This window comes from Balaenoptera ricei, chromosome 3 (genome assembly GCF_028023285.1).
Source record: "Balaenoptera ricei isolate mBalRic1 chromosome 3, mBalRic1.hap2, whole genome shotgun sequence".
NCBI classification, from domain to species: Eukaryota; Metazoa; Chordata; class Mammalia; order Artiodactyla; family Balaenopteridae; genus Balaenoptera; species Balaenoptera ricei.
In genome coordinates this window covers 172,581,793-172,605,521 of record NC_082641.1, presented here as the reverse complement: position 1 = coordinate 172,605,521, position 23,729 = coordinate 172,581,793, and the positions used below count along the sequence as shown (strand labels likewise).

General features: G+C 53.4%; 1 protein-coding gene and 1 long non-coding RNA gene across 3 annotated transcripts; one reads left to right on the top strand and one right to left on the bottom strand.

Moving 5' to 3' along the window:
* Positions 1–688: 688 nt before the first annotated feature.
* On the top strand, positions 689–21,891 carry MAN2B1 (mannosidase alpha class 2B member 1). Of its 2 annotated transcripts, XM_059918219.1 has the most exons (24): positions 689–881; positions 1,579–1,681; positions 1,855–2,028; positions 2,390–2,583; positions 3,571–3,703; positions 3,924–4,069; positions 4,511–4,627; positions 7,509–7,594; positions 7,680–7,800; positions 7,880–7,958; positions 8,147–8,256; positions 8,515–8,622; positions 8,933–9,049; positions 10,561–10,734; positions 11,851–11,948; positions 12,031–12,148; positions 13,702–13,820; positions 13,911–14,012; positions 14,189–14,276; positions 14,455–14,535; positions 14,962–15,189; positions 15,643–15,798; positions 15,898–16,000; positions 16,491–16,730. In XM_059918219.1, exons 1-24 carry the CDS (start codon positions 720–722, stop codon positions 16,598–16,600), a joined length of 3,027 nt encoding a protein of 1,008 aa, XP_059774202.1. In that variant the 5' UTR covers positions 689–719; the 3' UTR covers positions 16,601–16,730. The 2 variants fall into 2 exon arrangements, with proteins under 2 accessions (XP_059774202.1, XP_059774201.1); XM_059918218.1 differs by lacking the exon at positions 15,898–16,000 and having other exon boundaries at positions 16,491–21,891.
* LOC132362978 (uncharacterized) lies at positions 12,844–15,453 on the bottom strand. Its single transcript, XR_009502525.1, has 2 exons — positions 15,393–15,453; positions 12,844–13,153 (listed from the first exon to the last, which is right to left on the bottom strand). It is a non-coding gene; the product is annotated as an uncharacterized LOC132362978 (long non-coding RNA).
* Positions 21,892–23,729: the final 1,838 nt, after the last annotated feature.

Below are 23,729 nucleotides of genomic sequence, written 5' to 3'. Positions count from 1 at the left end.
GCAGACAGCCCTGCTGATCTAAGGAATCTGTGCTTTGGTTTTCTTATCAGAGGAATGGGGGTAATGTCAGCAAATCGGATGGACTGGTAGGGACTGGGGGAAGGCATGAAAGACTGAGTTCTCCCCCACCTGCCATGTTCTCACTCATCAGAGGACACCGGTATCTCTCGAACAAGGCTGGGTGCCTCCCCTCCCCAGCACCGTAAGGGCGGTTACTTTACGTCTCCAGGCATAGGACAGAACAGAGCCCCCATTAACCTCTGTTCCTAGCCAAGCTAGGTCCCTCGCGGACCCTAGCCCAGAAAGTCAACGGAATACCCTAGGATCCTAGGCACATACTCTACCTCCAAGGCAAACACAGCATCCGTAGGAAAATCTGAGACCTCTGCTCCCAGGGGGACAAAAGGGCATTCGAAGTCCACATGGAGGCCATAGAGGCTACGAGAGGCTAAAGGCTCCTCTGGCCGAACCAGCACCCCGAGAGTGGGACGCGCCCAGCGCCTCCCTGCGCTCCTAGCGCCCGCATTGCCCCCAGCGGTACCCAGAGCTACCGCCTTGGTCTCGTGACGCGCCGGGTCACTCCCTAGCCCCGCCCCACCGGTGCCCATTGGCCAAGCCGGGTTCTGGAGGCGGGGCGTTTACGCGGCCCCAGCCAGGCCCGGGAACCCCCGGGAGGCGGAGGCGGAGGAGGTGGCGGCGGCGGCGGCGGCGTTAGAGCCATGGGCGCTGACGCGCGGTCTTCGGGGGTCTGCGCTGGCGGCGGCCGGGGCGCGGCGGGGCCCCGGACGAGCTCCTGGGCGCTGTGGCCATCGATCCAGCTTCTCTCCTTTCTCTTTTTGTTGTTGCTGGCGACGCCCAGCGCTTGGGCCGCGGGATACCAGGTGAGCGCGGCCAGCGAGCGGAAATGTACAAGAGCCAGAGTGAAGCCTCCAGTAGGGTCCGAAGGTGTGGGTGGGTCTGTTTTGTGGGTGCATAGTGAATGGTTGCTAATATGACAGTGTGGTCTGAGTGCATGCTTTGTGTCACTGAGAAGTCTGGCTGTGCGTGTCTGAGAATGGGGCTGTCTGTGTCTGCCTCCCTTGCTTCTGGACTTTGCCTGCATTTACCTGTGTGATTGGACGTGAGCGGGCGAGCAGCTGTATGTGTGGCGAGGACTGGTGGAGAGCTGGGAGTCAGCTGCCTGAAGTTCTAGCTTGGCTCCTCCACTTCCTGGCTGCGTGATCTTGGCCAAGTCACTTCCCCTCTCTGATCCTCAGTGTTCTCATCTGAAAACTGGAGATAATATCGCCCCCACCCCCCAGGCTGACTGCTTGGTATTTGCAAATGCTTAATAAACATGAGCTACTACTATTATTCCCCCAGGGTGTGAATGAGAGGTGCTCTGAGTTGTGTCAGGTGGGAGTTGCATCTGTGACACAACTATGTGTGTCCTCCCTGGGAGGGCCTGGCCCCACCTGAGTCACTTGCCTCTAAATCAAGGCTCACCTTATGTCCTCCCCAACGCCCCACTGCAGCCTGCCTCTTAACCTTGGGATTATTGACAGGGTATGTGTGTTTGTGTTTGGGGTCCCTGTGCAGACATGCCCCAAGGTGGAGCCGGACATGCTGAACGTGCACCTGGTGGCCCACACACATGATGATGTGGGCTGGCTCAAGACGGTGGACCAGTACTTCTACGGCAGTGAGTAGAGGGTGGGGACTGACCCCTAGGACTCCCATGGCCCCTCGGAGCCCCTCGAATTCTTTTTCAGCCCTGGACATTAGGGTGGGGGCAATGCCCAGCTGGGGCTCCTGTGTCTAGGAATATGCCCCTTGGCTTGCTGGTCCCTGACTGCCTGACCCCTGTTCCCACAGTCCAGAATGATGTCCAGCACGCGGGCGTGCAGTACATCCTAGACTCGGTCATCTCTTCCCTGCTGGCGGAGCCCACCCGCCGCTTCATCTATGTGGAAATCACTTTCTTTTCTCGTTGGTGGCGACAGCAGACAAATGCAACGCAGGAAATCGTGCGGGACCTGGTGCGCCAGGGTGAGCCTGCCCTAAGGAAGTGAAAAGAGGAAACCCAGCCCAACTTCTGTTTCTACTACTCTGGCTTCTGAGATTTTTATCGTACCAAGTGCTGCCTGTATGTGGCTGCACCTGCCTGGAATTTCTCTGTATTTGGAGAACTCCTGTGCGTCCTGTAAGGCCCCACCTCCAGTGAATCCTCTGAAAAGCCTGCCATGCCAGGAGGCCTTCTGTTCAGTATCTCTCTACACTGGCCTGGGGGTGACCTCTCTTCGCCTCTCAGGCCTGGGCACGCAGGGAGGTCTTCTCGTCCCGGCATCACCAACCCCGGCTCCACTCCTGGCCCTGACAGCTGACTTGGACTTTGCCCCTCCCGGCACAGGACGCCTAGAGTTTGCCAATGGTGGCTGGGTGATGAACGATGAGGCGGCCACCCACTACGGAGCCATCATCGACCAGATGACACTCGGGCTGCGCTTCCTGGAGGACACGTTTGGCAGCGACGGGCGCCCCCGTGTGGCCTGGCACATCGACCCCTTCGGCCACTCTAGGGAGCAGGCCTCGCTGTTCGCGCAGGTCTTTTCCTGGCCTCTTGGGCCAGCCCCTTCATTCCCTCTGACTCCTCCCCCGGTCACTCAAGCCCCTCCCTTCCCTGAAAGTTCACGCGGACCAGGCCCTGCCCCTGGCCCTCTCGCCCCTTGAGACCCTGCCTCTTGGGTGACCTGTGAATCCCATTCCTTTTCTGCTCTGGCCTTGACCCTGCTCTGCCCCAGCCTAGGCTGGACCCCCCGCCCCGCACCTTCATGTCCAGCTGGCTCCTCCCCCTCCCCGACCCCACCCCGTCTGCTCTGATCCTGGCTCCTCCCCAAGTGGGGTGACAGGCGATGGCCTGCCGTTTTTCCGCTGGCTTCATTACCTGTGCCATGACCCCTCCTCCTTCCCGTGCTTAGGCTGCGGAAAGGGTAAGACCTCCTTGAGCTGAGGAAGGTGGAGGTGGGTTCTAGCGTTGGATCAGCTCCCTCCCGGCGCTCCCGCAGGACTTCCCGACCCTCCCCAAGTTCGAAATGAACTGGAGGGCCTCCCTGGTTTTAGACCTGGTTTTTCTTTTTTTTTTTTTTTTTTTAATAATTTTTTTTAAACTTTTGGGTTTATTTTTTATTTATTTATTTATTTACTTATGGCTGTGTTGGGTCTTCGTTTCTGTGCGAGGGCTTTCTCTAGTTGTGGCAAGTGGGGGCCACTCTTCATCGCGGTGCGCGGGCCTCTCACTATCGCGGCCTCTCTTGTTGCGGAGCACAGGCTCCAGACGCGCAGGCTCAGTAACTGTGGCTCACGGGCCTAGTTGCTCCGCGGCATGTGGGATCTTCTCAGACCAGGGCTCGAACCCGTGTCTCCTGCATTGGCAGGCAGATTCTCAACCACTGCGCCACCTGGGAAGCCCTAGACCTGGTTTTTCTATCCGTGCTCTGAAGGGGTGGCGGTTGGTGAGGAGAGGGCTAGACCCTTATTTATCCTGCCCTCTCCTGCTCTCCCATCCCGCTCCTCATCCTGCCCCACCTCCAGATGGGTTTTGACGGCTTCTTCTTCGGACGCCTGGATTATCAAGACAAGAGCGCGAGGAAGGAGAAGATGGAAATGGAGCAGGTGTGGCGGGCCAGCGCCAGCCTGAAGCCCCCCACCGCGGACCTCTTCATCAGTAAGGGGGTGGAGTGGGGAGAGGGCTGCCCCCACGCTCAGAAGGGCCCTGGGCTTGGTTTTATAGCCAGCTGTCACTGTCTTGAAATTCTTAGTAATTTAGAAACAAGGGCCCAGCATTTGCACTTTGCACTGGGCCCCACAAATTCTGAAGTCCGTCCCCTGTGGGGCCTGGCAGGTCTAGGGGGTGGGGCCACCCCTGAGCCTGGTGCGGTCCACAGGTGTGCTCCCCAACATTTACAACCCACCGGATGGTCTGTGCTGGGACACGCTGTGTGCCGACAGGCCCTTTGTGGAGGACCCACTCAGCCCTGAGTACAACGCCAAGGACCTGGTCCATTACTTCCTGAAGTTGGCCACTGCCCAGGTAACCTGGTATCCAGAACCTGTGCCTCTGGTGTACGTGCACGGGGCCCTTCCACTGGCCCAGGCAATCCTTAGCACCTCCTCACCATCCTCGGAGGAAGGTAGTATTCCGTTCACCATCACTATGCCCTCCTCCTGGATTTGTGTGCATTCCTGACTAGAAATGCGGACCCCTGCACCACTGCACACCTCCACCATGATCATGAGACAGCATGGCACAGTGCCTCAGTACCCATGTCTGGGTGGTGAGCCCAAGAGAATTACTCAACAGCTTGTGGCTATTTTTCTGTGTGTCCCTCTGCTCCCGTGTGACACACTTCCACCCCTGCCCCCCATGCCTCTGTGCACCCACATTCTTGACCACATATATATCGAGACACAGCTGTCCACAGGGGTGGCCCAGGACACCCTGGCCTGAGGACACCCCCCATCCCACCTACAGGGCCAGCAATACCGCACCAACCACACTGTGATGACCATGGGCTCAGACTTCCAATATGAGAATGCCAACATGTGGTTCAAGAACCTTGACAAGCTCATCCAGCTGGTCAACGCCCAGGTGAGTGTGCCTACCCCGTGGGCACCTGTGCTTGTATCCCTGGGCCTTGGGTCACGTACATTATCTATGGGTGCTATCTTAGTTTTCTATTGCTGCTTTAACAAGTTACCACAAACTTAGTGGCTTAAAACAACAGAAATCATGTTATCTTACAGTTCTGTAGGTCACAAGTCTGACATGGGTCTCACTGGGCTAAAATCAAGATGTCAGCAGGGCTGCATTCCTTCTGAAAGCTCTAGGGAAAAAAGTCTCCTGGCCTTGTCCAGCTTCTAGAGGCTACCCACATTCCTTGGCTCACGGCCCCCTCCTCCATCCTCAAAGCCACCAACATAGCAGCTCTCTGACCCTGCCTCTGATGTTACATCTCTTTTTCTCACTCTCACTTCTTTCTCCTCCCTCTTCAACTTTTAGAGACCCTTGTGATTACATTGGACCCACTAGATAATCCAGGATAATCTCTCTAGTTTAGGGTCAGCTGATTAACAGCCTTAATTCTGCAGTCTTAATTCCCTTTTGCCATGTAACCTAACATAGTCACAGGTTCTGGGGATTAGGACATGGACATCTTTCGGTGGCCATTATTCTGTCTACCGTGGATGTATTGATGTGGCCTCTGTAAATGGTCTGTGGCTATGTGGGCAGGCATTCACTCTCCCATCAGCACAGAACCTCGTCTCCCCCCCCCCATCATTTCATCCCCAGAGTTGTCTACTGGCACAGTCTTTTTTATTTTTATTTATTTAAAAAATTTATTTATTTATTTATTTATTTATTTATTTATTTTTGGCTGCGTTGGGTCTTCGTTGCTGTGCGCAGGCTTTCTCTAGTTGCGGTGAGCGGGGGCTACTCCTCGTTGTGGTGCGCGGGCTTCTCATTGTTTTGGCTTCTCTTGTTGCTGAGCACGGGCTCTAGGTGCGCAGGCTTCAGTAGTTGTGGCACATGGGCTCAGTAGTTGTGGCTTGCAGGCTCTAGAGCTCAGGCTCAGTAGTTGTGGCGCACGGGCTTAGCTACTCCGTGGCATATGGGATCTTCCCGGACCAGGGCTCGAACCTGTGTCCCCTGCATTGGCAGGCAGATTCTTAACCACTGCGCCACCAGAGAAGCCCCGGCACAGTCTTTAATGTCCTCACCTTCCACGCGCTCCCTGCACTGCTGTTTCACCAAAAACGGCTCTCAGTAACGTCACCAAGGGCCTTCCAGAAGACATTTCCCACTCCTCCCCAAGCCCCTGGTCCCTGAGGAGGCTTCAACACCTTGACTACTTCCTCCTGCAAATACCGTGTTCCTGGGCTGCCAGAAGATCACATTCTTTTGGTTTTTCTCCTGCCTGCTCCTTCGCACACTCCATTTTACTGGAAATGGAGTTCCTTTGGTTCAAATCCTGGTTTTGCCACTTACTGGCTCTGTGACCTTGAGGAATGTTCTTAAGCAGTCAGTGCCTCAATTTTCTTATCTAGGAAATGGGCATAATGGTGGTTCCCAGCTGACAGGGCTATTGATGAAAGTTTCATGAGTTCATTTGCATAGACCAGTAGACCAGTGCCAGGTAAATAATAAGTATTATGGTTGTTTATTATTATTATTTGGGGCTGAAAATCTTCTGCGGCTTCAAGACACCAGTTGCAATGTCTTCTTCTCTAGGAAGCCTTCACCAGGCCCCAGCCAAGCTCTTGCTCTTTCCTCTGTGCTCACAGGAGTCCCCACAAATACCTGTGATGATACATCTAGGCTGACTGTAACCAACTGACTATCTGTTCAGTTTCTCTCCTCTGCACTTGGCTGTGAATACCGTGAGAGCAGGGCTAGCCTCTGGTTGTAAATTGTGTCCACAATTACTCAGTGAATACAGTGTGTGTGTATGTAAATCTGTACATGAGTGTGTGTTCAGGGGTGTAGATGTGAGTCTGCACATAAAGGCATGTAGTCTTATGCACTTCTCTTCATTCACTCAAGTGTTTGTTTTGTTTATTTTTTAAATTAAAGTATAGTTAATTTACAATATTGTATTGTATTACAAATATTGTATTAGTTTCAGGTGTACAGCAAAGTGATTCAGTTATATATATTTTTTTCAGGTTATTTTCTATTATAGGTTATTACAAGATGTCGAATATAAATCCCTGTGTTATACAGTAAATCCTTGTTGCTTATCTATTTTATGTATAGTAGATTATATCTGTCAATCCTATACTCCTAATTTATCCCTCTCCCCCTCCCTTTCCCCTTAGGTAACCATAAGTTTGTTTTCTATGTCTGTGAGTCTGTTTCTGTTTTGTATATAGATTCATTTGTATTATTTTTTAGATTCCACATATAAGTGATATCATATAGTATCTGTCTTTCTCTGACTTCACTAAGTATAATATTCTCTAGGTCATTCAAGTGTTTATTGAGCACCTACTGTGTACGAGGCACTGGGGACACAACTCGAGCAGAACAAACATCCTTTAACTCACGGAGGTCACCTTCTTGTTCCTCCACCTCCCTCAGTTGAAAGTGAGCCTCCATTCATTGTAACAGTTGTGTCATCTGGGAATAACCTTACAGTGCTGAGGAGTTATTATTCCTGTCCTATAATGTCATATTTAGTTTTTCCATAAAAGTTTTAAATAATAAAATTGGAATTATTTAAAGTTTAGTAAAATCTCAGGTTTATTCTTGCATCCCTGAAATTCTCTCCAAGCTGGTAATATTTAGCTTCGGCCAACATTCATTTTCACACTTGGCCATTGGTTTGCACTCAAACTGTGTATTAAGAGAATCTGAACCAACTGGATGCATGAATGTGTGCACATGTGTGTGTGTGAGTAGGTATGTGCACGCTTGTGGGCCCCCCCCTCCCTGGGCTCCTGAGGGCTCACACACTGACACCTCCCCGCAGCAACAGGCCAATGGGAGCCGCGTCAATGTTCTCTACTCCACTCCGGCCTGTTATCTCTGGCAGCTGAACAAGGCCAACCTCACCTGGTATTTGGGGGGACTGGGGAGCCTGGGGGGGGGGTGGCATGCCCTGTGGGTCGTGACCCTGCCCTCAATGCCGCTGCCGTTGCAGGTCGCTGAAAGAGGATGACTTCTTCCCCTACGCCGACGGCCCCCACATGTTCTGGACCGGTTACTTTTCCAGCCGGCCTGCCCTCAAACGCTATGAGCGCCTAAGCTACAACTTCCTGCAGGTAGGTGGGCGCCAGGCTCAAGGGGGTGGCTCAGGGGTCCTGACAGTCCTGGTGCCCCAACATACCCCCTGCTCTACAGGTGTGCAACCAGCTGGAGGCGCTGGTGGGTCCGGCAGCCAACGTGGGACCCTATGGTTCCGGAGACAGTGCACCCCTCAGTAGGTGTCAGGCGGGTGAGGGGACGGGGGCGAGGCTGAAGCTGGACTCCAGACCTCCACTGCCCCCTCGAGTCCCTTCTTAAAGCCCCTAAGAACCCAGCCTGCCAGCACATGACTTTTCACGTCTCCTTGGGGTCGGCGGCCGGGAGTCCTGCGGAGACCCCACCCGGCTCACCATCTGCCTGCAGATGAGGCGATGGCCGTGCTCCAGCACCACGATGCGGTCAGCGGCACCTCCCGCCAGCACGTGGCCAATGACTACGCTCGCCAACTTGCAGAAGGCTGGGGGCCCTGCGAGGTGCGAGGGCGGAGCCTGGGAGAGGCGGAGACAGGAAGGGGCAGGCCCTGGAACAGAAGGGGCGGGGCCAGCACGGGGCGCGGTCGAAAACAGCGGAGTGGCGTCTGGAAGGGCTCGTGGGGCGGGGCTTGTGGAAGGAGGGGTTGGGTCCTGGGATGGGAGGGGCGGAGAAGGCAGGGGCGAGGCTGGGGGCGGGGCGGCGAGGAGGAGACGCGCGTGGCGGCCAGAGCATACCTTTCACTTTACGCGCCTCCCCAGGTTCTCCTGAGCAATGCGCTGGCGCGGCTCAGTGGCTCCAAGGAGGACTTCATGTTCTGTCGCAAGCTCAACATCAGCGTTTGTCCGCTCACCCAGACCTCGGAGAGCGTGAGCCGGCCTGGACGGGGAGGGGCGGGGCCGGGGGACCGGTCCCGTGGGTGGTGGGTGGGACGAGAGCCGGCGAAACCGCCCGGCGGCGGCGGCGCGGAAAGGAGGCGGGGCTGATGGGCTCTCGAAGCCTCAGCCGGTTGCTGATCACTCTGGGGCGAGGTCACTGGGGTCTCAGTGATGCTGCGGCAGGACGGAGACCAGTGCACCACTTGGGGGTTTGAATCACCCAGGGACGTTGCTGCACATGGTGGGTGGGTTTGCAGAAGGCCTATGGTGACCCGTGCCTGCTCTGACCCTCCCACCCCAGTTCCAGGTGACCATTTATAACCCCTTGGGGCGGAAAGTGGATTGGATGGTGCGGCTGCCTGTCAGCAAACACGTTTTCCTCGTGAAGGACCCCAGTGGCACAGTTGTGCCCAGTGATGTAAGCCCACTCGACAAATAGTTTTCCCTGAATACCACAACCCATGAATACCTAACCCCTTGGAAACCTCCCGCCATGGGCATTCCTCCCTTCGCCCCGTGGACACTTCCCGCAGGTTTATTTCCCTCCATGGATCTCTCCTTTCATGGACACCTCCCTCTCTTGGATACCTCCCCCTCCATGAACACCTTCTGCCCATTACTGTCTCTTCCTCTGAATATCTTCCCCCTCTACCCCTTAATATCACACCCCCTTGGGAACATTCCCCCCTCCCATGAGTATCTTCCCCCCCCCTTTTTTTAAATGTATTTTATTTATTTATTTTTGGCTGCGTTGGGTCTTTTATGCTGCACATGGGCTTTCTCTAGTTGCGGCGAGCGGGGGCTATTCTTTTTTTTTTTTAAACATACATTATTTATTTATTTATTTATTTATTTATTTATTTATTGGCTGTGTTGGGTCTTCGTTTCTGTGTGAGGGCTTTCTCCAGTTGTGGCGAGCGGGAGCCACTCTTCATGGCGGTGCGCGGGCCTCTCACTGTTGCGGCCTCTCGTTGCGGAGCACAGCTCCAGACGCGCAGGCTCAGTAGTTGTGGCACACGGGCTTAGTTGCTCCGCGGCATGTGGGATCTTCCCGGACCAGGGCTCGAACCCATGTCCCCTGCATCAGCAGGCAGACTCTCAACCACTGCGCCACCAGGGAAGCCCAAGGGGGCTATTCTTCGTTGTGGTGCGGGTGCTTCTCATTGCAGTGGTTTCTCTTGTTGCGGAGCACAGGCTCTAGGCGCGTGGGCTTCAGTAGTTGTGGCACGCAGGCTCAGTAGTTGTGGCACGCGGGCTCTAAAGCTCAGGCTCAGTAGTTGTGGTGCACGGGCTTAGTTGCTCCACAGCATGTGGGATCTTCCCGGACCAGGGCTTGAACCCGTGTTCCCTGCATTGGCAGGCTGATTCTTAACCACTGTGCCACCAGGGAAGCCCTCTTCCCCTTTTAAATATCTCCCCGTGAAAAAGTTTCCTGTTTATGAATATTCCCCTCCTCCTGGAAGGCTTCTTCCCACTAACCTCTTCCTCCCCCAAGAATCTGTCTTTCCCTCCCTCCCCTGTCTCAAGGATCTCTTCCTGCATTTACTCCCTCACTTCTCCCACCTCCCACAGTAGCTCCACCCTCCTAGTGGATTTTTCCCACCTTATGAATCTTCGCAATCTTTTTTTTTTTTTTTTTTGGTCATGCAGCTTGCAGGATCTTTGTTCCCCAATCAGGGATCGAACCCATGTGCCCCCTGCAGTGGAAGCGCTGAGTCCTAATCACTAGACTGCCAGGGAATTCCCTCTTTGCAGTCTTTAACTCAGCATTTCTGACACTCGCATCGCCTCTGCCCAACTCCTAAATTTCTTCTCCCCATCCTGGAACTCCTTCCCCTCCTCAAGTTTGACCCCTCCCTGTATGTGTGGTGTGGCTTTATATGTGTACTCACAGCTTCTTGACTTGGTTTCCTTCCTCCCTTACCCGAGGTGGTGATGATTCCCAGCTCAGACAGTCAGGATCTGCTTTTCTCAGCCTCAGTGCCTGCCTTGGGCTTCAGCATCTACTCAGTAACCCAGGTGCCTGGCCAAAGCCCCCAGGCCCACAGCCACCATCCCAGATCCCAGAAGCCCTGGTCTCGTGTCTTGGTCATCCAGAATGAGGTGAGACCCTATTCATATCCCCTTCCATTCCCGGGTGACAGATTTGAGATGTGGCAGTAAGCCACATGGACCCTGGGTCAGTGGGTCTTAGGTTCATGGTCTAGCATCATCAGCCCCCCATTGTGTGTCCTCAAGTGAGTGACCGTCTTCCTTTGAGCCTCAGTGTCCTCTCCTGGGGCTGTTATGAGGACCCAATGTAATCATGGGTGACACTTGACAGAAATGTCAGAGCTGATGGAGGTAGGGGTTTGCAAATTAAGTGAGGCATGTCAGAGACTTGGGTGAGGGAGCCGTGTGGCCATTTGGGGGAAGAGGGATCCAGTCAGGTAGGGAGCAGCAGACACAAAAGCCCTCAAGTAGGCGGGTGTTGGGTGTTCAAAGAACACTCAGTGTGGCTGAAACAGGGTGTTGGGGTGGAGGTGATAGGTCAGATCATCATGTGAGCCTTAAGGGCAGGCTGAGGGGAGGACTCTGGCTTTTACTGTGAAGGAACCACGGGAGAAACAGGGTTGCATTAAGACTCTTGTGGGTCCTAGCACTTTGGCCTTTGTGGGTCCCTCCTTCCATAAAAATATGTTAAAAATTGTATTTCATGATAGTGTGGATATTAACATGAATATTAACCATGCAGGCTTCAGTATAATATATTCATTGTTTTTTCATTCAAGTTTTCTTCTGAACCTAAAAGAAATTGAGATTTATACTTTTCCATGGGTCCTAAAAATCTTGTGGGTCCTGGCACTGTGGTTCCTCTGTCAGTTGCATAAGCAGCCTGGGTCCTGAGCAGATGGGCTGTGATCTCACTTCTGGTGTTACAGGCACCTTTTGGTGGTTATGGGGGGAAAAGACTGGGGAGCAAGCATGGAAGGTGGGACACCAGGAAGGGGTTGGCTGCAGTCCAGGAATGCCATGGAGGTGGTGAGAAGTGGTCAGATTGAGGGTAAGGTAGAAAGCGGAGCTGTTCGGATTTGCTAAAAGAGTCAGAGGTGAGGAGTGAGAGAGAGAGAGGAGGGAAGGGTGGGTGACTCCAGGGTTTTCTCCTGAGCCCCAGGAAGGATGAAGCTGCCGTTGGCTGAAGCGGTGGTCATTAATGTCTGTCCACCCTTTTCTCCCCAGTACATCCGGGCTAGGTTTGACCCTGACTCAGGGCTCTTGATGGAGTTGGAGAACCTAGACCAGAACCTCCGGCTGCCTGTTCGCCAAGCCTTCTACTGGTGAGGGAGGACCACCAGGTCAGGGAGCAGGTGTGAGCAGAGCTGGGGTCCCTTGCCTGACTCTCACCTGCCCTGGCCCCAGGTACAACGCCAGTACAGGCAACAGTCTAAGCTCCCAGGTCTCAGGTGCCTACATCTTCAGACCCAACCGACAGGAACCACTGCTTGTGAGCCACTGGGCTCAAACCCACCTTGTGAAGGTAAGGGGTTAAGACTGATGAGTGGGCACCTGGGGATGGGGCATGTCGGGGGTGTGTGTGTGGAGGGTGGTGTGCCATGTGTGCGGTGGGGGTTGGATTGACATCTCCAACAAATAAGAAGGCTAAGACCCGAGGGGAATACTTGAGGATCCTCCCACAGGGTTGATATTCATGGCTGGTTGTGTGACAGTCACGCCATGGAAGCACATAGAAAGGCATTCACATCTGTTGTGAGTGTCAAGATTATACTTAGCTTTTGAAATTGGGGGTGGGGTGTTCCCATTTGGCCAACAGATAGGGAGAGCCAGGTGTAACTGCTTGCAGATTTCACCAAGGATCTGTGGTAGGAGGGGATTTTATCTGGGGTGGATATTTAAAGGTTCACACTTGGATAGGGCTTGGGTGATTCTAAGTTAGGGTGGATATTTGAGGGTGTATCTGGCTGGGAACAGGGGCTCAGGCTTGTGGGGTTTCCTGGGGCCTCTCGTTGACGTTTCCTCTTAGGGTGGGAATGGGGCAGGTAACGGCAAGCCTCACATTTGACATGATTCTCCTTGAGGTAAACGCCTGCATGCCTGGGTCACTGTATTAGGATATAGTTTTGCTTCCTGTAACAGAGTTACCCAAATTAACCATGCCTAAAACAAGATGGAAGTTTCTTTCCATCTAACGGAAAGTCCAGGCAGGTGGGATGGTTCAATAGTCATCTAGTCTTCTATCTTTTTTTATTTTTTAATTTAAAAAAAATTTTTGGCTGCGTTGGGTCTTTGTTGCTGTGTGCGGGCTTTTTCTCTAGTTACGGAGAGGGGGGCTACTCTTCATTATGGCGCGCAGGCTTCTCATTGCGGCGGCTTCTCTTGTTGTGGAGCATGGACTCCAGGTGTGCGGGCTTCAGTAGTTGTGGCTTGCGGGCTCTAGAATGCAGGCTCAGTAGTTGTGGCGCACAGGCTTAGTTGCTCTGTGGCATGTGGGATCTTCCTGGACCAGGGCTCAAACCCATGTCCCCTGAATGGGAAGGCAGATTCTTAACCACTGCGCCACCAGGGAAGTCCTAGTCTTCTATCTTATTGCTCTACCCTCCTTAACATTCAGCTTCCACCTCATGGCCCAAGATGGCTGCTCAAGCTCCAGCCATCACATTTGCATTTGAGCCACTGGAAGAGGGAAAGGGGCAAGGAACATTGTTCACACCACTTTGACTGGGCCCAACATGGTCACACAGCTACTCAGAACCTCAGGGAAGATGAAACAGTACAGTCTATTCCCAGTAGCCATGTGCTAAGCTAGAATCCTGTTCTAAGGAGGAGAGATAGGGTAATGGTGGGCAGCAAGCATGTATGCCAAACTCAAAAAATTACATGGCTATGACTGAGGTACAAAGTGTGGGCATCACACCTAGGCAGGTGGGGGAGGTGGGTGGGGCTCCCAAGCTATTAGCAGGGTTGACCCTGATGTAGGCCTGTGTGAGCTTCACAGCAGGGGTGGACATTTGCAGGGCTCACCTCTGCTCAGCTGCACGCTTACACCTGCCCTTCACCCCCATATGCCTGCAGACAGCCTTGGTGCAGGAAGTGCACCAGAACTTCTCAGCCTGGTGTTCCCAGGTGGTTCGCCTGTACCCGGGACAGCGGCACCTGGAGCTGGAGTGGACGGTGGGGCCAATACCTGTGGGGTGAGTGGTGGAGGCTGGGAGTGGGGGCTGAGCGAAGGGCAGAGTGGAGTTAAGGTGAGGCTCACCACCTTGCCATCCCATTGGGTATAGTGATGGCTGGGGGAAGGAGGTCATCAGTCGCTTTGACACTGTGCTGGAGACAGACGGACTCTTCTACACTGACAGCAATGGCCGGGAGATCCTGGAGAGGAGGTGGGGTGACTGGGGGCACTGAGGGGTGGTCTGTGGTCTGTTGGGGCCCAGGGCCAGTGGGGGCACCTGCTGATCCTAATGAATGTGGGAGGGAGAGGGTGAGGGGGGAGTGAGGAGTGGGTGAGCGGGGAAGGGGAGCCAGACCCCAGGCCTGATCAGATCCCACCCCACCCCAGGCGGGATTATCGACTCACCTGGAAGCTGAACCAGACTGAGCCAGTGGCAGGAAACTACTATCCAGTTAACAGTCGCATTTACATCACGGTACCCATCCCCCATCCTGCTCCCGACATCTTCCTGACACCCCTTTACAGAGCAGGGGTTACCTCTCATTCTTAACATCTCCCGACTGTCCTCAGCAGTCTCCACCATCCTTGTGAGGCCTGCCTGGGGGCCAGGGCTGGCTGGAAGTGCAGCCCCTCACTCACCCCTTGCCCCCCAGGATGGGAACGTGCAGCTGACTGTGTTGACTGACCGCTCCCAGGGGGGCAGCAGCCTGAGTGACGGCTCCTTAGAGCTCATGGTGAGTGGTCCGAGCCCCATCTAAGTCAGGGTCCTCCCACCAGTTCCCTCCCTGGCCCCCTGCAGGACCTTGAAGCCAGTTTCTGTTGCTAGGTGCATCCCTCCGTTTGTGGTCCCCGCTAAGCGGAGCCCTCCATTCCTATGTGAGACATTTACTCCGTGCTTTTATCCAATCCTTACCCAAGCCTCCCCTCCAGGCCCTGATTTGCCCTATCCACGCCCTCATTAGATCCTTACCTCCCTCTATCCTAGTCCCTTGTTAGGTCGGATCCCCACTTCTACTGGGGACCCCCTACCAGACCTTCGTCCTCATCCGTTCCACCCCAATCTTCAATTTTTCTTGAAATTCCCACTTGCTTTTACCCAATTTCTGGCCCAGAAATTGGCTAGAAGGACCCTCACCCTCTCCTGGCCACTCTCCCCGCAGGTGCACAGAAGGCTGCTGAGAGACGATGCCCGCGGAGTAGGGGAGCCGTTGCTGGAGGAGGGGTCGGGGCTTTGGGTGCGAGGGCGCCACCTCGTGCTGCTGGACAAGGCCCGGACCGCGGCCGCCGGGCACCGGTTGCAGGCGGAGAAGGAGGTCCTGGCCCCGCAGGTGGTGCTGGCCCGAGGTGGCGGCGCCCCCTACCGCCTCGAGGTCGCCCCTCGCACGCAGGTGAGGGGCGGTGGGGCCGGCAAAAAGAGGACCCGAAGGAAGCCTGCGGAGGAGGGGCGGGGTTGAGGGCGGATTTACCTAGGCTTAACTGGGACCCACCTCGCCTGCCCCTACTCGTCCAGGGGAGGACGTATGCTAGTCCAGTCCCCTTAGCTCAGCCCCGTCACCCCGGCAGCCTTGGCCCGGCCCTCTCGTCTACTCACCTCCTCCAGCCGGGTCTCTCCACTCTCCCTTCCCGCCCTAACACAGTCTCAGACCAAATCCTTTCTGCCCCCAACCTGGCACCGCCCCATCCCCTCATTGGCTCTGTCCTGGGTGAGCCCCGCCACTCCCCGGGTAAGCCCCGCCCCCTCACCGCGGCCAAGGCCCGCCCCTCCACGCTGGGTCTCCGCCTCCTGACCGCCGCTCAGTCCCGCCCCTCCTGGCTCAGCCCCGCGCCACTCTTCCCCGCAGTTTTCGGGGTTGCGTCGAGAGCTGCCGCCTTCCGTGCATCTACTAACACTGGCCCGCTGGGGCCCGGAGACGCTGCTGCTGCGCTTAGAGCACCAGTTCGCCGTAGGGGAGGACTCGGGCCGCAACCTGAGCTCTCCGGTGACCTTGGACTTGACGGTGAGGAGGGAGGAGGTGGGAAGGAGACAGGAGAGAGGCGGGAGGGGAAACGCCAGCTTTGTCCCAACACAGCCCGGCCGGCCCATCCACTGCCCGCAGGACCTGTTCTCCGCCTTCACCATCACCGACCTGCGGGAGACCACGCTGGCGGCCAACCAGCTCCGGGCCCACGCCTCCAGGCTCCAGTGGACACCAAACACGGGTGGGGGCCTGCCCAGAGCTGGGGGCCGGGTGGGAGGTGTGGGAATGTTGACCAGGTCCAGGTATAGAGCTCGAGGGCCTGAGTCGGTCGGTGTTCAGATCCAGGTTAGGGGTTTAAGGGACTGAGGTGGGTCCAGCAAACTAGTGGTAGATCTTGAGGGTTTGAGAATGGAGTGCAGTCCCAAGAACAAGATTTGAGAATCTCCGTCGGTGTCTAGTTCTAGAGGCAGGCGTTGGCTTGACGGTCCTTGGGTTGGGACTTGTGGGTGTGAGGATGGTGACCAGGCACTGGGGAGGGATTTGGGGATCTGGGGGTGGTATCTAGGCCCTGGGAAGCAGTTGAAGGGTCTGCGAGTGAGGCCCTGGGGACAGATTTAAGGTGGTATGTCTGTGTTCAGGAGAGTGAGCACAGGCGTGGTGTGGGGTGGCATAGGGTTTTTAAAGCAAAGGAAGTCTACGTCCCTCACTCCTTCTCCCCTCCACCTCCCCAGGCCCCACACCCCATCCTTCTCCTTCCCGGCTGGTCTCCACCACCATCACGCTACAGCCCATGGAAATCCGCACCTTCTTGGCCTCAGTCCAATGGGAAGAGGACGGCTAGACCCGGTGGAGGCAAGATTACCCCAGAGCCTGAGCCCACTCCTCCAGGGGTGGGGCAAACTCTCCCCCTTCTCCTCTTGCTGCTGCTGCTACCACCAAGGAAAGCCATTAAAATGCCACTACCAAGAATAGACTCAGGTCCAGGTGTAACTGAGTGTGGGTTTTTTTTTTTTTTTTTGAAGGCAGTGGAATTTATGACCCAGAAAGGTCAGCAAACCCTAACTGACCCTTGACCCGAGGCCTTGCAGGAAGACCACTTGCTGATTTGAATCGTCTCACCAGAGTCTACACGGTTCACACCCCACCTCACCTACCACTCTGTCCTCCACTCCTGCTTCACTCCTCCGTCCACTAGGGCTGTGACATAGCTGGGTTTTTTTTGTTCTGTTTTGTTTTTTGCCATGCCCTGCGGCTTGTGAGATCTTAGTTCCCAGACCAGGGATTGAACCCGGGGCCACGGTAGTGAAAGCGCCAAGTTCTAACCACTGGACCGCCAGGGAAGTCCCTGACACAGCTGTTTTGAGAAGCCACTAAGGGCAGGCTTGTGCTGGCTTGTCCTGGGCCCTGAAAGCCAGACATACCCCGGGGCCTCCCAGACTCTACCTTGAGGCCCTGAAGGTGGGGAATCTGGGAGGTCTTGGGGTGGAGGAAGACTTAGAGGCAGGCCCCAAAGTGGGGCCTTGGACAGGTGGGCTGGAGCTTTGGGCCTCCCAGGAGACAGGTAGAGAGCCTGGCATACCCTGGTTCTGGTGTGTTGTGGAGTCTGTTACAGAGAGAGGAGACCTTGGGATGAAACCTGAGGTTTAGAGTTGAAAGGAAGTGACTTGCCCTCCAGTCGATACAGTCTTGTGTGGTTCCCTTGAAGGTGTCTGGAGGCTGAGAGGGCATGTCAAGCCCACCTGTAGCCCATGTAGAGAACAGTGTTTGGATGCTCGGGCCCCTGATTCTCAGATGTGCCTCCAGAAAATATTTCTTCATCCCCCTTGGTGGGGGAACAGGCCTCTCATTGTCCGGTCATCCATGTGCCTTCTGAAAATGTATCCAAATCCAGGGCATTATCCAAGGAGACCCATGGAGGTTGCCCTGGGTCCTCCCTCAGTTGTGCATGGAGCCCAATCACTGATGCATCCTGTAAACCTCTCTAAGGTGTCCTTGGTAGTGGGCACAGGCACAGCCTAGCCAGAAAGACTCAGGGTGGGTGCCTGAGCCAGCCTGTGGTTCTGCACAGGTCCTGGTATCGGACCCATGGCACGTGGTGGTGCCTCCTGAAAACCCACCCACATCTCCATTCAAAGAGGCAATGACCTGGGCTGGACCTACTGGCCCATTGTGTGTGCCACGGGCTCAGGTGCTATCACTCTTTGGTCATGGTCATTGAGAGCCCCTCCTGAAAAGTTTATGTGACCTTTTGTGGAGGGGAGGACTGATCTGGGCCAGACATGGAGGCCTGAGGGCATGGCAACCCACTTACTATCCAGTGTGGGTCCCTGTTAGCAGAAACATGCCCCTAATACATTTCTTAAGTCCTGATCCAGTGTGGACAGGCTCCAGGATAGTCAGGGAGTTCTGTGTGGGGACCTCAGCATGCCAGTGGTCTTGTGTGGCATGACTAAAAACATTTCTAGTCCCCTCTGGTGGTATAGACAGGACTGGATGGACCAGTGTGTCCTGAGGAGTGTGACCGTGACCTGGCTGTCATCCTGTTGTGCCCTGATCATTGCATTCTTCCGTCCTGAGCAGAGGCACAGGCCTAGGCTGGCAGAGAGGCTGGGTCAGGGCACACAGGCCCATGGTAGTCCTGCTTGGGTGCCAACTTTTAAGATCGCCTTCTGAAAAGATCTCTACGTCCTCCTCACTAGGCTAGGGCCAACCCAGGCTGAGTAGGAATGCCCATGGCCTGTCTGGGGCCTGGATTGAGGATGTGCCTGGGCCAACCAGGGAGGGTGCCCCAGGTCCACCCAATGACCCACTTAAGGCCTGGTCACTGGAGACAATCCCCAAAAACATAAGTCCCCTTTAGAATACTGGGCCAGCTGTGCCAGCCATGGAGGCCGAGGGGAGCGGCTAGAGGCCTGCTATATGGTCCTGATTAAGGGTCCCATTTTCAGAGGTTCCCCCTTTGTTGGTGGGAACTAGTCGGAACCAGGAAGTCAGCCAAAGGGGCAGGTACCCAGACATGACTGTGGTCATGTGTTGGCATTGTGCCTCTCAAGAGTTTCCAAGTCCCCCTCTGGATGAGGGCCACTGGCCTGGGCTTAGAGGGCTCCCCACTTCTACCTGCAGACACCTGTGTGGTCCAGTTGATGGATGTGCTCCTCCCCCGCTTCATTTTTCTAAATGTGTCTTTGGAGGAGACAACTGGTCCTAGCCATCCAGGGAGGCTCCAGGGAGGATGTAGTCTAGCCATAGTCACAGGTGGGCCCTCTTCATCACATATGCTTCTGGAAAATGTTTCCAACTCCTCCTCTGCAGAGAGGCAGCGACCAGGAGGGCTAAGGACCACCTCCGAGGTTGTCCAGGGCTTGGGGGAAGTCCCACGTGGGGATGGGTCACCAGATGTGCTTCCCCCAAATATTTTTAAGCCCTCTTGGGAGGGGGAGACTGAACTGAGATGGCCCTGGAGGCTCGTGGAGAAGGCTGAGTCACAGCCCCCAGCCCCGTGACAGTCCCCAGTCCTGCCACAGTCCCACGTGGGGCCGGGTCATTGGGGGTGCCTCCTAAAAAATGACTAAGTCCCCCTTTGGAGGCTGAGATCAGCCCCGGTCGTCCAGGGAGTTCCGTGGATGGTGTCCCGGGCCCACCAGGCCAGTCCCGGATGCTGAGCCTAGGTACACTTTTCGAGTGAGACCCAGGAGTGGTGGTGTCCAGGGGTCCAGGTCCGTCTCCAGGTCGCGCTGGTTGTCGGGCGCCACCTGGTGGCCTTTTTAAAAATATAGTCCCGGGAGCTCCACTGAAGTGGGATCCGACTGCCGAGCCCAAGGGCGAGTTCCATAAGGCCGGCAGCGCTGTCTTCTGGGATGCGACACTCTCTGCCTCCGAACACGGGCTCCTCTGAGGTTGTCTCTGCTGTATAAAGGAGAGGGGCATCTGGGAACTGCATGGACAGGGTGACTGGCGCACGGAAGTCCCCTCCACCAGCGAGGACTGACTTGAGGCGTTGCAGGTGACCGGGGTAGGGCGCCCAGGACTCGGCTGCATTCCCACCTGGTGCCCGCTTGTCTGGAGTGCCTCCTGAGGATTTTTCTAGGTCCCCCTCTTGGGGCCAGGATCGCGCGGTGCACTGTTGCATGATGTGCGTCCAGAAAATTTTCCCTTCTGAAGAGGGGACAGGGAGGCCGAGAGAGGGCACCCAATGTCCAACTGCAGTTACACTGGGGCCTGTTCTTGGACACTCCCCCCGCCCCCGAACCTTTGCAAGCCTCCCTCCAGTGGCAGGGACCATCCCAGGCCAACCAGTGGGGTGCAGAGGTAGGTACCATGGACAGGGTCCTCAGGAGATGCTTGGTCATCTGAAGTAGCTGCTGGAATGGTTCCAGTTCTGCCTGGGGTGAGGGTGTGGCACTGGCCCTGGCAGGTGAAGGAGGTTCCAGTTAGATGCCCTGGGGGCTTCATTCCCATGTGTGCCTTCCAAAAAATGTCTTTTTTTTTTTCTTTTTTATTGGGGTATAGTTGCTTTACAATGTTGTGTTAGTTTCTGCTGTATAACGAAGTGAGTCAGCTATATGTCTACATATATCCCCTCTTTTTTGGACTTCCTTCCCATTTAGGTCACTACAGAGCATTAAGTAGAGTCCCCTGTGCTATACAGCAGGTTCTCATTAGTTATCTATTTTATACATTAGTGTATATATGTCAATCCCAATCTCCAAAAAGTTTCTGTCTTCCTCAGATGGCTGAATCCTTAGTGGGCTGCAAGGGAGGCCTGAGGAGGTTGCTCTTGGAGTCAGCTGTCCTCAGCGGGACCCAGTCACCACCTGTACCTCCTGAAAATGTTTCCTGAGGGGAGGAAGGGCCCCAGGTCAGGTCCCTATGCCAGGAGAACTACAGTCACATGTGGGTCCTGTTCGCTGAATCCACCACCTGAAACATTTTCTAAGTCTCTCTGTAGTAACCAGTCAGCCAGCCAGAGAGGCCCTCCAGCTGCTGTGGGAGGATGCCCGGGTCCTGTCCACAGCCCAGATCAGGCCTGGTACTTGGAGGTGTCCCCCAAAACATTTCTAAGTTCCCTCACCCAGGCTGTGACCAGCCCTGGCTGGACCTGGAGGCTGGAGAGAGCATCCCTGTCTTGGTCGTGGGCTCACATAGCCCCAGTTGTCATATTCATCCCTTGAAAATGTTTCCAAGTTCCCCTCCAGAAGGGGTCACCAGTGTGGGCTGGTGAGGGACACCTGAAGAGCATGCCTGGGCCTGGGTGTAGTCACATATGGGGCCTTGACAAACACGCCTTACCAAATTTTTATTTTATTTTATTAATTTTCATTGGAGTATAGTTGATTTACAATGCTGTGTTAGTTTCAGGTGTTCAGGCTTCTCACTGCGGTGGCTTCTTGTTGCAGAGCACGAGCTCTAGGTGCATGGGCTTCAGTAGTTGTGGCATGCAGCCTCAGTAGTTGTGGCTCACGGGCTTAGTTGTTCCACAGCATGTGGGATCTTCCCAGACCAGGGACGGAACCCATGTCCCCTGCATTGGCAGGCGGATTCTTAACCACTGTGCCACCAGTCCCTGGTTTGCTAATTTTTTTGAGGATTTTTTTTTTTTTTTTTTTTAATTTTTAATTTTTATTTTATTTATTTATGGCTATGTTGGGTCTTCATTTCTGTGCGAGGGCTTTCTCGAGTTGTGGCAAGCGGGGGCCACCCTTCATCACGGTGCGCGGGCCTCTCACTATCGCGGCCTCTCTTGTTGCGGAGCACAGGCTCCAGACGCGCAGGCTCAGTAATTGTGGCTCACGGGCCTAGTTGCTCCGCGGCATGTGGGATCTTCCCAGACCAGGGCTCGAACCCGTGTCCCCTGCATTGGCAGGCAGATTCTCAACCACTGCGCCACCAGGGAAGCCCCTTGAGGATTTTTGAATCAATATTCATCAGAGATCTTGGTCTGTAGTTTTCTTTTCTTGTGGTGTCTTTATCTGACTTTGGAATCTGGGCAATGCTGGCCTCAGTGAATAAGTTAGGAAGTATTCTCTCCTCTTAAATTTTTCTTTGAAGAATTTGAGAAGTATTGGTGTTAATTCTTCTTTAAATGTTTGCTAAAATTTACCAGTCACACCATCTGGTCCTGGTCTTTTCTATGTTGGGAGATTTTTGATTAATGATTTGTTCTCCTTGCTAGTTGTAAGTCTATTCAGTTTTTCTATTTCTTCATGATTCAGTTTTGGTGTATAGTGTACTTCTAGGAATTTGTCCATTTCATCTAAATTGCCCAATTTACTTGTGTAAAATTATTCATGATATTCTCTTGTAATCATTTTAATGTAAGATCAGTAGTAACATACCCTCTTCCATTTTTTAATTTTAGTAGTCTGCATCTTCTCTCAATCTAGCTAAATGTTTGTCAGTTTTGTTGATCTTTTCAAAGAACCAAACTTGGTGTCATTGATTTTCTCCATCGTTTTTCTTTTCTCTGTTAAAAAAAAAAACTCTTTGTCTAGTAAGTCTGATGTCTTGACTTCTTCAGGGACAGTTTCTGTCAATTTATTTTGTTTCCTTGAGTGGGCCATGTTTTTTGGTTTCTTTGCATGTCCTTTTTTCGTTGTTGTTGTTGTTAAAAATTGGGGATTTGACTATTTTATTTTATTTTTTTATTTTTAAAAATTTATTTATTTATTTATTTTTGGCTGCATTGGGTCTTTGTTGCTGCACGCGGGCTTTCTCTAGTTGTGGTGAGCGGGGGCTACTCTTCATTGCGGTGTGCGGGCTTCTCATTGTGGCGGCTTCTCTTGTTGCAGAGCATGGGCTCTAGGTGCTCAGGCTTCAGTAGTTGTGGCACAGGGGCTCAGTAGTTGTGGCTTGTGGGCTCTAGAGCGCAGGCTCAGTAGTTGTGGCTTGTGGGCTCTAGAGCGCAGGCTCAGTAGTTGTGGCACATGGGCTTAGTTGCTCCACAGCATGTGGGATCTTCCTGGACCAGGGCTCGAACCTGTGTCCCATGCATTGGCAGGCGGATTCTTAACCACTGAGCCACCAGGGAAGTACTGATTTGACTATTTTAATGTGATAACTCTGGAAATTAAGTTCTTTCTCTTACCTAGGGTTTGTAGTTTTTTTTTTTTTAATTGTAGAAATCTGAAGTAGCCTGTTTTGAGACTTTTCCAAACTGTTGTTGCAAACACCATTCCTTGTCTGTGATTACTGAAGTCTGTGTTTCTTTAGCTTGTGTTTAATGTTTTGACAGTGTTTCTTTTTTAAAATAAAAAAATTTTTTTAAAATTTATTTTAAATTTTTATTTATTTTTTAAAATTGAAGTATAGTTGATTTACAATGTTGTGTTAGTTTCAAGTGTACAGAAAAGGGATTCAGATATATATATACATATTCTTTTTCAGATTCTTTTCTATTATAGGTTATTACAAGATATTGAATATAGTTCCCTGTGCTATACAGTAGGTCCTTGTTGTTTATCTATTTTGTATATAGTAGTGTGTATACATCAATCCCAAACTCCTAATTTATCCCTTCTCCTGCTTTCCCCTTTGGTAACCATAAGTTTGTTTTCTATATCAGTGAGTCTATTTCTGTTTTGCAAATAAGTTCATTTGTACTTGTTTTTTTTTTAGATGCCACATGTAAGTGATAGCATATGGTATTTGTCCTTCTCTGTCTGACTTACCTCCCTTAGTATGATAATTTGACAGTGTTTCATGACTGTCAGGAGCACTCCTGGTCTTTGCAGTTTGGATCTGCTCTGGGCCACTCGTTCAACACTTAGCTGGGCTTGCTCTGAACCTGGGGTGAGAACTTTGAGATCTTAGCTTTTTTCAGAGTGTGCATCTTGTCTGGGTGTGCACATGGCCTTCTAAATTCCCCTGTACACGGCTGCTTTTTTTTTAAATTAATTTTTTATTGGTGTATGGTTGATTTATTTAATTTATTTATTTATTATTTTTTGCCACACCGCGCAGCAGGCAGGATC